The sequence below is a fragment of the Haliotis rufescens genome, unplaced genomic scaffold (genome assembly GCF_023055435.1).
Source record: "Haliotis rufescens isolate VD_foot unplaced genomic scaffold, xgHalRufe1.0.p SCAF_2, whole genome shotgun sequence".
Lineage (NCBI taxonomy): Eukaryota > Metazoa > Mollusca > Gastropoda > Lepetellida > Haliotidae > Haliotis > Haliotis rufescens.
In genome coordinates, this window is record NW_025963890.1 from 39,438,371 (window position 1) to 39,451,368 (window position 12,998).

Consider the following 12,998-nt stretch of genomic DNA (forward strand, 5'->3'; position numbering starts at 1 on the left):
AGCAACGTGCATGTACATGTGTGTGTCTGTTTGTACTAGTTCAAACTGAGGCTGATTTATTGTGCTAGCCCACTGAGTTAACATGAATACTGACTCTGAGCCGACCAGTCCTTGTTTTAGCCCCTTAATGTCGAGCGCCAGGCAGGGTAACAACAAGTACCACCTTTTAATGCCTTTTAGTATGACGCGGCCGGGGATCAAACCTTGCACCTTCCGCTCTCCAGGCGGACGCTGTACCACAAGACCATATGCATGTAACCAAGATCTAGTTTGTAAACATGGTATGTGAACATTTCCTAATTAAATATGGTTATATAAGTACATAATAACTGGGACCTTATTGACAAGGAACCAATCCTAAGTGTTTTATATGGTCCTGTGAGGTGTTCAGAACTTCTGGAGAGATATTTTTAAAGGCATGCTGAAATAAGCCACATTGAAGGGGCATTCGAATTAAAAATAAAAAGAGGGTGAAGTTATACTTACATTGCCCACTGAAGCTCAACTATAACCCGATTTTCATTTATATAGTCCACTCCCAGGTCCCAAGTGCAGGTCATGTTCCTCCAGTCAAACACACGGCAGTCGATCTTCTCCACCTTCTTGGTCCGATCTGGTTCAAAACATGACAGACACTAAGGTAGCTGGAATATTGTTGAGTGTGGTGTTAAAGAACAAACAAACAAAAAAACAAAACCCGAAAACCCTATGATGCTGCTTTCCAGAAAATGACTTGCAGCGTTAACCAAGAATCAATGAGTGAGTGAGTATGGTTTTACGCCGCATTTAGCAATATTCCAGCAATATTACGGCTGGGGACACCAGAAATGGGTTTCACACAGCATGATGAACAAACACTTTAACCACAAGACTACCCCATCGCCCCAAGAATCATTAAGGAGCCTTCAATATCAACAGACTGTAGTGTAAACAAGCAAGAAGGTCTCCACGTGTATGAGAGTTCAGATTAAACTGTCACTAGTTTGTGAGAATCGTGATGCCTCCATGAAGCTGAAGAGTGAGTGAGTGAGTTGGGTTTAACGCCGCTTTTAACAGTTTTCCAGTTATATCACGGCGTGTCAGCTTAATGTGGGAGGAAAGCCCGAAGTGATGCAGGTCTCAGACATTTACCACTTCGGTGAAACGGGTATGGTGCTGACAAACCTAGAAACATAATCGGGGAGAACCGGGATTCGAAAGGTTTCAGGCGTGCCCAAGGGACGCAACTTTGCATGGTGAATCGCGGCGCCTTAGACGACTGGGCAACCCGTGCCCCCCATGAAGCTGAAGAAAGTCCTGTATATACTTGATCTTCTGAGGCAGTTTCCCAATCTCATGGACAGGGTCCAATCAGATGTGACAAGAGATACTCTCCCTAGTCCACTACAGCCTTGCAAAATAGTGTCACAGCACTGTAGCTCACCTGGATATGTGGTCAACAGTTTGAAATGCCAACAAAGACAAACACTTTAAAAATGCTGTAGGCATTGACATCCAAATATTTCTGCATAAATACTGGAGACTAAAACTAACACTAAAATCTAATGATTTGAACAAAATATGATGCACAAGAAGAAGAAACATACACGCCAAAGTTCAGCTCCCTCAGAATGGCAATTTCAGCATGTTCAGTGAAGAAGCAGTTTACAGTTTGTTTGTTGTTTAACGCCGCACTCAGCAATATTCCAGCTACATGTACATGTATATGATGGCAGTCTGTTAATAATTTAGTCTGGACTAGACAATCTGGTGATTGATATCATGTGCATCGATCCGCGCAATTCGGATAAGATGACATGCAGCAACCAAGTCAGCGAGTCTGACCACCCGATCCGTTAGTCGCCTCTTACGACAAGCATAGTCGCCTTTTACGGCAAGCATGGGTACCTGAAGACCTATTCTACCCCAGATCTTCATGGGTCTGAAGTAGTTTACAGAACCAAATGTGCCATTTGATAGAATTTAAGAGCAAGATGGCTACCTGGCAACCACATTGAAATTCCAGTTTTGATGCCTTGAACAAACTTGTACGCCCTTCTAGTAAAAAACATCCACAAAAACTTTCAGTTCAATCCATCAAGTCATTTCAAAGAAGGAAAACTTAAGGACTGCAAAGGATGACTCAAAGAACAACAAAGCTAGGTGAGCTAAAACTATATTGTAAGGTAAATTACTTACAATCCACGCTGACGTATTGACTACCTATGATGATACTGCTTCCATCCGTCTTGTTCAATTTACAGACGTAGCTCCCCTGATGAATGTCTGACATGATGGGGAAGTCGAGTTGGATGGCTCGGTCACCTAGAGGGGTGATGTATTGCATGGGAAGAACCTTCTCCACATCTTCAAAATCTTTAACGAAGAACAGTGATCCAGAAACGTTGCCAGGGATACTGTCTGAGGTCACGGTACAGTTCAAGGTCAAGGTCTCATTAATAAATCCATTTGGATTAATAGGACGCACTTCTGAGGATAAAAAGTAGAAACAACATTCTGAATACAGTTCTAGGAAAAACAACAACATTGCAATATTGATAACTGTCTTATTCAATCAAACAAATAGTGTTGTTTCTGCAGTTTGACAGCTGATGCAGAAATACATTTTTATTTTATTATGATATGGTAATTCTGTCCTTCAGAATTAAGAAAATACTGTAAATCTAGAAATTAATGCGTCTCCAAATTAAACGACTGCTGACCCCTAGCCAGAAAATGCAACTCCCCCACCCCATCCCCAGTGGAATGATACATATCCTTACCTAAATCCAATCAAACAGCAAATAGCACTGCTTATTAGCACTGAATAGAGCACTTTCGTAAAAACAACAAGAGTTTGCCACTAACGTGGCTATATCCCCCACCCCTGTTACACAATTTATGACATAATTAAATCTAAACAAACCCTAACCTTTTTTAACTGAGGTGGAACTTGTCATGGAAATTGTAAAAAAAAGAAAAGTTTGGAACCTAAGTCCATCTTGCTGCCATGGAAACGTAAAAAAAATAAAATTTCTAAAATTTCTAAATAGCAAAAGGCACCAGTTCAGCCTGTAAACGGAACGGAACGGTATATGAGTTATGCTCCAGAAACGAACTCTACTCTCACAGAACCTAAGTCCATCTTGTTGCCATGGAAACGTAAATTTTTTAATTTTTTAAAATTTCTATATAGGAAAGGGCACCAGTTCAGCATGTACTTGACAGACCTGTAAAGTTTGATGAAAAAATATTGAACGGTTTCTGAGTTATGCTCCGGAAACGAAATGTGACAGACGGACGGAAGGACGAACAGACAGACGGAGCCTGTTTCTATATCCCCCACCAACTTTGTTGGGTGGGGGATAATAAACAGTATTTTCCTAAAAACAACACACAGTTTATATGTTTACTCTGTTGACTGGCACTAAGGAAGTTTGAAGGCAATAAAATAACTGAACCAACAACAGATCACTGATAAGGAATGTGGAGAAGGTGTTAACAAGCTTGACACGAGAGGGGAGAACTCTTGATGCCAGCAGTGATAACTCACTGGATGCCCATTGTGTAATTCCTATTCTTTGAATGACATTATTATACAATTGTTACAACTGCTGCTCAATAAACCGTGTTTGTGTTTATATTCAAGTGGGTATTTCCGCTATCCAAAGTGTGCAGTGAGGCCGTCTTATTGTTGATAGTCATTTTGGAGACATAAATGGGAAGTTAATTAATGCGAGCAAAGACCGCTCGCATTTTTCGCATTTAATTCATGCTTGCGTTAATTTCAAGATTTACGGTATACACCATACAGAAGAATGAGATTTCTAAAAGTAACCTCAAGAGTACCTTAACAGAAGCAAACAAATAGTCACAGAAAACAACACTAAATGTCATTTGTACCCAGTTACGAAAAATTGTGGTCGTTCCTCATCTGGATACTGATATGTTGAAACCTGACATAATCTATGCCCTCGTGACTGGACTTTTGATATTGCATCGATTCCCAACACAGCGTGTGAAATACCTGCCTGCCTTAGCGTCCGCCTGTCTTTTCTTGGGACGTTAACGTTCACAAAATGCTCGCCAGATGGCTGGATTGATTATTAAAACCGTATATGTGAAATATATGAATAAAACTGTTTGCATAAAACTCATATTGGCATGATATCACTGACATGATGATCTACAAATACAGCCAAACAACTCAATTGCGACTGCATGAAATGTAAGTGTATAGCCAAAGCTTGCGTTAAGAAAATACATGAGGTTTGGTGTTTACTGTTAACACTATTTTTTGTTGTTGTTGTTAAACGCCGCACTCAGCAATCTTCAGGCTATATAACAGCGGTCTGCAAATAATTGACTCAGGACCAGACAATCCAGTGATTGACATCATGAGCAAAGATCCATGCAGTTGGGATATGATGACATGCATCAACCAAGTCAACAAGTCTCACCCCCCGATCCCGTTAGTCGCCTCTTTCGACAAGCACAGTCGCCTTTTACGGCAAGCATGGGTTCCTGAAGACCTATTCTACGTGGATCTTCACGGGTCCAAACTGGACAGAGCTGAATATATCTGTATGTATAATAAGCATAAGGAACTGCCCAATGGTCAAGGTATCATAAGGACCAGTAGACATTTGCCCTTTTAAGGGTTTTGCTATATGTTATCATTATAAGGACTAGCGGACTAAAAATGTTAGTTTCTACTGCTATACTACTTTGGTTGATGCATACCATCGTATCCCAATTATGTGGATCGATGCTCATGATATCAATCACTTGACATCTTCCCAAGGCAAGTGAGTTAACTGACTATGAAAGTCAAGTTTCCACCCTTGTCGAACTAGGCTGGTATTATGGAGTTACACGAAATCCGGTTCGTAAAATGTCGTGCAGATTTCTGTCGATTGCAGAATTTGCAAAGCATGAGCACCACCAACTCGTTGTCAACAGATATTTTCCAAGTTTTTTCATGTTTTTAATTAAAATCAAGGTGCTCCCGTGATTTGATGCACTTCGCTATGTAAGACCCGTTTTATCACAATATAGATCTTGATTATTTATCAGATAGTTTTGACTGGGCGCCGCCATTTTTTTTAAAACAAATGCAAGTGATACGAGAGGTGGAATCTGATTGGTCCATAAGAGAGGCTTAGAAGGGACATAACTCATAATAACCACTGGTGGAGCTGCGGTCGAGCCCAGGAATTCCAGCCTAGTTCGGCAAGGGTGGAAACTGGACTTTTAAAGTCAGTTAACTCCCTTGCCTTGGGAAGATGATTACTGGATTGTCTGGTCCAGACTCGATTATTGACAGACCACCGACATTTACCGGCAGCTGGAATATTGCTGAGTGCGGCGTTAAACAACAAACAAACAAACAAACAAACTACTGGTCATAAGTGGGGCTTTAATTTGCTCAAGGTGTAAAAAAAACTCACCTCCATTGTTGAAAAAGAATGCAAGGCTGTAGCTGAATGCCACCAGGAGGATGACGGCCCTGAGTGTCCCCCGACTTCCTGCGTCTCCTGTCATGATGTCGTCATTCTGTCACACGAACCTCTTCTACAGACGGAACAAATATCATGACATTGTGTATACTGATGTACAGTGAAAGTTATTTCTTTTAAAGGGAGACTCACACATGAAAAATATTGCAGATATACAGAATACTAAACAAGCTCCCGTGTAATACCAATTTTATGAAATGAGTGAATAGTTCTGGTATCTGACTCGCTTTCGCTATTCACGAGTTTCATAAAATTGGTTTTACACGAGAGCGAGTTTAGTATTTTATTTATTACTTGTCATTTATAATGTTTTTAGAATTATACTGTTGAGTGTAAATAGGCTGACACCTACATGATCCATGGCATAATCCAATTGAGTTTAACAGAATAATACTTCAAACACGTCAAAAGTTGAAACGTATGAATTTAATATCATACAATGGTCCACCTTTAGAATTCAGGCGTTCGTCCCACAAAATTATCGTAGTGCTAAGGCTATCACAACTCACATAATTTAACTTAGACTAACGACTGTCGTTGCGCTAGAGTACGATCGCCTAGTGGAACGGGGCCTTGCACCTCAAAGTTTACAATCACGTCACAATACCTGATGACGTAATTTGTTGAATTTTGTTGCAAGATCCATCGGCGAAACAATGCCATGTGACGTCAGCCTAGCAACAAGGTTGCTGGGGTCATCGAGTGTGCATAAGCTCCTCCCAGTGATCTATCATCTCCACACACAATGCCGTTGAATATGCCAAGGGATGTGGAGAGCTTTCAATACTTTTTCGTGAAACGTGTTCCGAGAGTACATAGGCACGCGTTTTGGTATTATGCAATGTGTAATAAAGCTGTATGTTTATTAAACGGGTGATCTCTTCACGGGCAAGTAATAAATATGAAAATATCAAATTTACTAAAAGACTAAGAGCTTAAATCTTGATACAACAATTACAGATAAAAATCAAGAACTTTTAATTAATTTGACCATGTATTTTGCTAACAGCATACCATGTCAATGTATCTATGCACAACTTTTAGTCGATTTCAACTGACTTATGAACTATCATCAGTTATGCCACTAGACAAAAAATATATGACTTAGGCTTTGACCTAATGGCTAAAGTTACAGGCTGTGAGAAACTTTCATTCTTATTATTTACTAACTCTTGTGAATTTCAGTTAGGACCAGAGTTTTCGTGTTTAACCCTGTTCAGATATGTATTATGTTTATATTCTTAATCGTACAAAACAGCTTAACAAAAATATAATTCCAATAAATCAGAGTTCCTAAATATCTGACAAATACAGATGGATGGACATACAGATGACTTGAATTTAATTTCTTTGTAACATTATAGATATAATGCATCCAATACTTTAATAACGATACACTACATCATGTAGGGGCTAACAAATGGACCAGGATGACATTTTCATTTTTCAATGTGCCTGCTATGAGGCCATGTTACAAAAAACATATGAATTCTGCCTGGTCTTTTAAAAGGCCTGATTGCTGCATCTTCCCAAGGCAAGGGAGTTAACTTACTATAAAAATCCAAACTGGGCTGGAATAATGGAGTTATATTTGTCAGGACTGACGAGACAAGGCATAGACAAATCAAAATCGCATTACGAAATCAGAGACCATATACCGGTATATGGTATCTGACGAATTCAACATTCGGTTCGTAAACTGCTTGAAGATTTTGGTCAATTGCATGGTTAGCAAAGCATGTGTACCGTCAACCTAATTAGTGTCAACATATATATTTTGCAAATCTTTCATCTTTTTAATCAAGGTGGCCACATGATTTAATGCCCTTCGCGAAGTAAGAACTGTTTTATCACAATATCGATTTTGATTATCGTTCAGATCGTCTTGACAGGGCACTGCCATTTTGTTTGAAGCAAATGTAAGTGATATGAGAGGTGGAATGTGATTGGTCAATTGGAGGGACATAGAAGGGACATAACTCGTAATAGCCACAGGTGGCGCTACAATCGAACCCAGAAATTTCAGCCTAGGGCGGCTCAGGTGAAAACTGGACTTTTAGTCAGTTAACTCCCTTGCCTTGGGGAGATGGAGTGCTTGGGCCATACATGCAAAGGTTTTGATTCTTAGAAAGTAAGACAGTATATTTAACTGGCTCATATAGGCCTTGCCAGCAGTGTTAGGTGAAGGAGTATGGTTCTGTAACCCTACTAGTAATATTCCATCATTACAGGGATCATCAGGAATAGGTTACACCTTGTACCCATGAGGGAAATCAAGCCCGGGTCTTTGGCATCACAAGCAATAGGCTACCCGACCCACCCTCCAGCATTATTGAATATTCTTGTGTATTGGTGAAGTGTTGCTAGCCTAGGTACTTAAAACGACCCGGAAACTTGCACAAAAAGCTAAACAGACACAATCTGACATAACACATCCCCAGGGGAAACGTTTCACATCTGTTTACATTTAATACAAGATATACTCAGATACAGACATAGACAGAATCCTTACACAATGTCCATGTAAAATATCTGAAGTAGGCCTACAGGACGACTTCCCATTCTGACAAATGTAGAAGCAGGTGGTTAGGCTTGGCCTATCTAAAATATGTTGTATGGAAAATAGCATATCTCCTGTTCAACATGCATTCGTAACCAACTCGTGTTATTCCGGGACAAGCCCAACAGCAACTCATGCCCCTCTCGTGGACATTTTTGTGACTGGGTTCCGTCTAAGCGCAAACAGCCCTTGTTAAAAGAATTGTCAACGCATTGCGTTATCGTTCACATATATTTCCCCCATGTCATATATATTCCAGATGTTATTTAAAACACATAGGGACTTACAGTATTTATACAGATGCAATACATTTTTAGATGGAGGACGTGTAAAATAAAAAATTATTCCTAAGGGGTTCTGTGATCGAAGTACTTGAAGTCATACACACATTCTGATTTGTTTGTCGTATTTTTTAACACATCATTCATCGATAGGGGGACGTCTTCTTGCAGGTCACGGAAAGAACCGAGTGGTGACGAATGTTCAACATGTTGACTGCATCAAATAGGTCATGAACTTGTACAGTGTTTGTTGATCTACAGGTGTAGGTAAGGAAGTTATTCAGGAAACATGATGCATGGTCACAGATTCCACTCACCAAGATGTGTAACGTGTGGATCAGGTTCCTTAATACTGAATATGTACGAGGCTCAAGGCCATTTCATCACTTTGTTGTGTTTTGGTATTATGCTTACAGTATACATTACCATGACCTGCTCTGTTGAAGGTAAGCCTGTGCATGCATTATTACATACCGTATTCGACGTATTAAGCGCCCGCTCTAATACGTGCCCACAGCGATATTTGCGAATATATTGGCTCGTGAACAATCCCAATTAGCCCCCCTTCCGATTGATCAAGGTACACATAACTTAATTATTCGTGTATAATACGCACTCGTGTGTTATATGCACCCTTAATTATGGGCAATTAAATCCTGGAAAAATATATCTGTCGCATATAAACATTTCAGGCTGCCAGCATAAATCATAAAATAAGAGCCCCCTATTTTTAATTTTGAGAGTGCCCTGGGTGCTTATTGCGTTGAATACGGTATGTGCGTTTTGTTTGTCTGTTGTTTAACACCACACTCAGCAATATTCCATCTATATGACTGCGGTCTGTAAATGATCGAGGCTGGACCCATCTTCCCGTGGCAAGGGAGTTAAGTGACTATAAAAGTCCAGTTTCCACCCTTGCCAAACTAGGCTGGAATTATGGAGTTATATTTGTCAGGACTAATGAGTCTATGCATAGTTCAATCAAAATCCCATTACGAAATCAACATTCGGTTCGTAAACTGGCTCTTACAACAAGCATAGTCAGTCGCCTTACATGTGTGTGGTGTTCAACCAGTCGTTAAACAGGTGCCCCATGCAGGGTTGTACGTGACACAGCAATCTTCTGTTTCCGATCCGAAATACTGACAATTGCAGGGCTTTCAGCCCTCAGCCCTTAATCCATGAGGGACCATTTGATTTTCTGGTTATGTGCCTGTGGGTGTGGGTGTGGGGTGTGGGGTGTGGGATGTGGGATGTGGGATGTGGGGTGTAAGGTGTGGGGTGTGGGGTGTGGGGTGTGGGGTGTGGGGTGTGGGGTTGTCGGGTGTGGGGTGTGGGGTGTAGGGTGTGGGGTGTGGGGTTGTCGGGTGTGGGGTGTGGGGTGTAGGGTGTAGGGTGTAGGGTGTGGGGTGTAGGGTGTAGGGTGTAGGGTGTGGGGTGTGGGGTGTGGGGTGTGGGGTTGTCGGGTGTAGGGTGTGGGGTGTGGGGTGTAGGGTGTGGGGTGTGGGGTGTGGGGTGTGGGGTGTAGGGTGTAGGGTGTGGGGTGTAGGGTGTGTGGTGTGGGGTTGTCGGGTGTGGGGTGTAGGGTGTGGGGTGTGGGGTGTGGGGTGTAAGGTGTGGGTGTGGCCCAAAATATATATTGTTCGCTGGCCTGTGTGTGTTGAAGCAGGAACAAAAAACATATCCTGTCTTTTGTCAAAATCAAAGGCCCCCGACTTCCAAGCATTAAATGGTGGTCCCCTTAGTTGCAAAGACAAGTTGAAAAGTTTTAAAATCATGCCCATCCCAAATTTTAACATGAGCTGTCTTTGCTAAACAATGAATGGGTAGTCATAAAAAACAAAATTTACTGTTTGCATATATATATATTGATGAATGTGTCCTTTGTGTATTGACTTGCGTTTTGCACTGGTATGTAAAGAGGTTGTAACTTCCTTGTTGCCTGAGGCCGGGTCGCAACAACCTGCCATTACCTACCCCCCCACTGAGACTTACCTTCGCCTGGAGACATGGAGGTGACTCAGCTGAGTCTGTGTATACTGACAACTGGGTTGCAGTGCATATCAAGGACAGGCCTACAACACTGCCTGCTCTGGTTGCGCTTTACTTCACATGAACAAGACGACTGATTCTTATCAAGTGGGTGACAGCATTTACGGAGCAGTTAAAAAATTTATGGCAGACAAATATCATACTTCCTTAATTTTGTGATAGGGTTTAAATAGGTCTACAAGTTTACCGTCCGATAAAATCATCTTCTGGAATTTACAGTTTTAAAAGAGTCACACCTAAATGTGGTTTTCTTTATCAAATACATCAAGAGGTTGAAACTTTTATCGACTTGTGTTGATGTATTTGAGATAAAAGGAGCATTGGGGGAGAATTTGTTTATCATTCTTCCAACTTTTTTAGAAATAGTGGACTCGTAATGATCTAATGTAGAATAGGTCTTCAGCAACCCATGCTTGCTGTAAAAGGCGACTATGCTTGTAGTTGCGACTAAAGGGATCTGGTAGTCAGGCGCGCTGACTTGGTTGATACATGTCATCGTATCCCAATTGCGTGGATCGATGCTCATGATATTAATCACTGGATTGTCTGGTCCAGACACGATTATTTACAGACTGCCGTCATATAGCTGGAATATTGCTGAGTGCGGCGTTAAACAGCAAACGAACAAACAAAACAAACAAAACATGTTTCCTCGATACACCTAAACTTTTACTCAATACACCTACACGTTTACTCGATACACCGACACATTTACTCAATACACCTACGCGTTTACTCGATACACCTACACGTTTACTCGATACACCTACATGTTTACTCGATAGACCTACACATTTACTCGATACACCTACACGTTTACTCGATACACCTATGCATTTACTCGATACACCTACACGTTTACTCGATACACCTACGCGTTTACTCGATACACCTACACATTTACTCGATACACCTACGCATTTACTCGATACACCTACACATTTACTTGAGCACCCATGTAACAACATACATTTGAGCACTCACATAACACCCACCCACGCACACACATAATAATGATGTTGAACACAATGTTACACCCCAATTCACCTGACCACAGCTGTTAAGACCGACACTGAAAATGTGGCCTGACTAAGGTAGCCCATTGCTACAAGCCGGAAGTGATGTATAATCATGATAATGCCAAGTCCAAGCAGGGTGACAAGTACCATCTTTTAACACATTTGGTATGACAAGGCAGTGGATCAAAACACCAAGCTTATGCTCTCCGGACAGATGCTTCCTCCGCTACACCACAGTGGCGGTCCGAGCTGCGGTGAGTTTGGTATGAAGCGTGAGTCATCTTCCTGAAGCAAGGGAGTTAACTGAAAAGTCCAGTTTCCACCCTTGCCGAACTAGGCTGGAATTACCAGTCTCGATCACAGTGCCACCAATGGCTATTACGACTTATGTCCCTTCTATGTCCCTCCTATTGCCCAATCAGATTCCACCTCTCCTATCACTTGCATTTGCAAACAAAATGACAAAATAATCAAGATCTATATTGTAACAATACGGGTTCTACCTCGCTAAATGCATCAAATCAGTTGAGCACCTTGATTAAAAACATGAAAAAATTGGAAAAATATTGGTCAAAGCCCAGTTGGCGGTACACATGCTTTGCAAATCCTGCAGTCAATAAATATCTGCCCCTTGAAATCCATGTTGTTTACAAATTAGATGTCTAGTTCGTTACGCAATTTTGGTTGGACAATGCAAAGACTCGTTAGTCCGTCCAAGATGTAACTCTGGAATTCCAACCTAGTTCGGCAAGGGTGGAAACTGGGCTTCCATAGTCAGTTAACTCTCTTGCCTCGGGAAGATCGATGAGCATGAGTGGGACGAGAACAAGTTAAGGAATTAACAGTCATAAACACATCAAAGTTATGTATAAAAGAAACCTGTTAAAATAAAAATGTGGGCAGATGTACTGTCGTTCGGGGAAAAATACATTCGCAGGTTATGTCTAGATGATGAGACCTGTTAAACTGAGACTCCTTGAAACTAGGGTCATCGTTAACTATTAAAACAATATACATCCCCAAATTTAATTTTGCAGACAAAGTGAGTTTAGAATGACTTCAATCAAACTTCCTAGGACTGCCATTTAGCTGTGACTGGTCTCCCTTTAACACCGCTTTGATCAGGATACAGCCCTCTAAGTTTGTTTTTTAGTTAGGGAACCAAGCGGCTCCTAATTTATTGCCAAACCTAATTTTTTAGGAGCCAACAGATATCATAAACAGATACTGTCACCAGTTATGTTCACTATTAGGCAGCCAAGTGGCAAGCAGTGTATATTTATACATCTAGGTCGCTCATCATAGATTTAATTCGCATTAGGCCACCAAAAATGGTCGCTACTTTGAGGGCTAGAATATTGTGTGACCAAAAATGATTGAGAATGAGAATATTGTAAATTATAGTTTTATTAAGTCATAGAACAAGAGGTACGCTTGTCCAACAAACACTGCTTACCTAAAGCTACAAAACAGCAAACTGTTAAATATTGTGTCCGACCACCTCCTTTCCTAATAAATGCTTCAATGCGGCGAGGTACACTGCCTAGAAAATTATCTGTCATACTGTCATACAATATCTCACCACCTC

At 41.1% G+C, this 12,998-nt stretch overlaps 1 protein-coding gene across 1 annotated transcript in view; it reads right to left on the reverse strand.

Moving 5' to 3' along the window:
* LOC124114810 (interleukin-6 receptor subunit beta-like) overlaps window positions 1-12,998 on the reverse strand; it is a 62,326-nt gene that overhangs the window by 38,990 nt on the left and 10,338 nt on the right. Inside the window, exons 2-4 of the mRNA XM_046475589.2 lie at window positions 5,430-5,553; window positions 2,179-2,469; window positions 487-613 (exon numbers count right to left, since the gene is read on the reverse strand). Coding sequence (XP_046331545.2) covers window positions 487-613; window positions 2,179-2,469; window positions 5,430-5,523 — 512 coding nt within the window. The 5' untranslated portion in view covers window positions 5,524-5,553. The remainder of the gene's footprint in view (window positions 1-486; window positions 614-2,178; window positions 2,470-5,429; window positions 5,554-12,998) is intronic.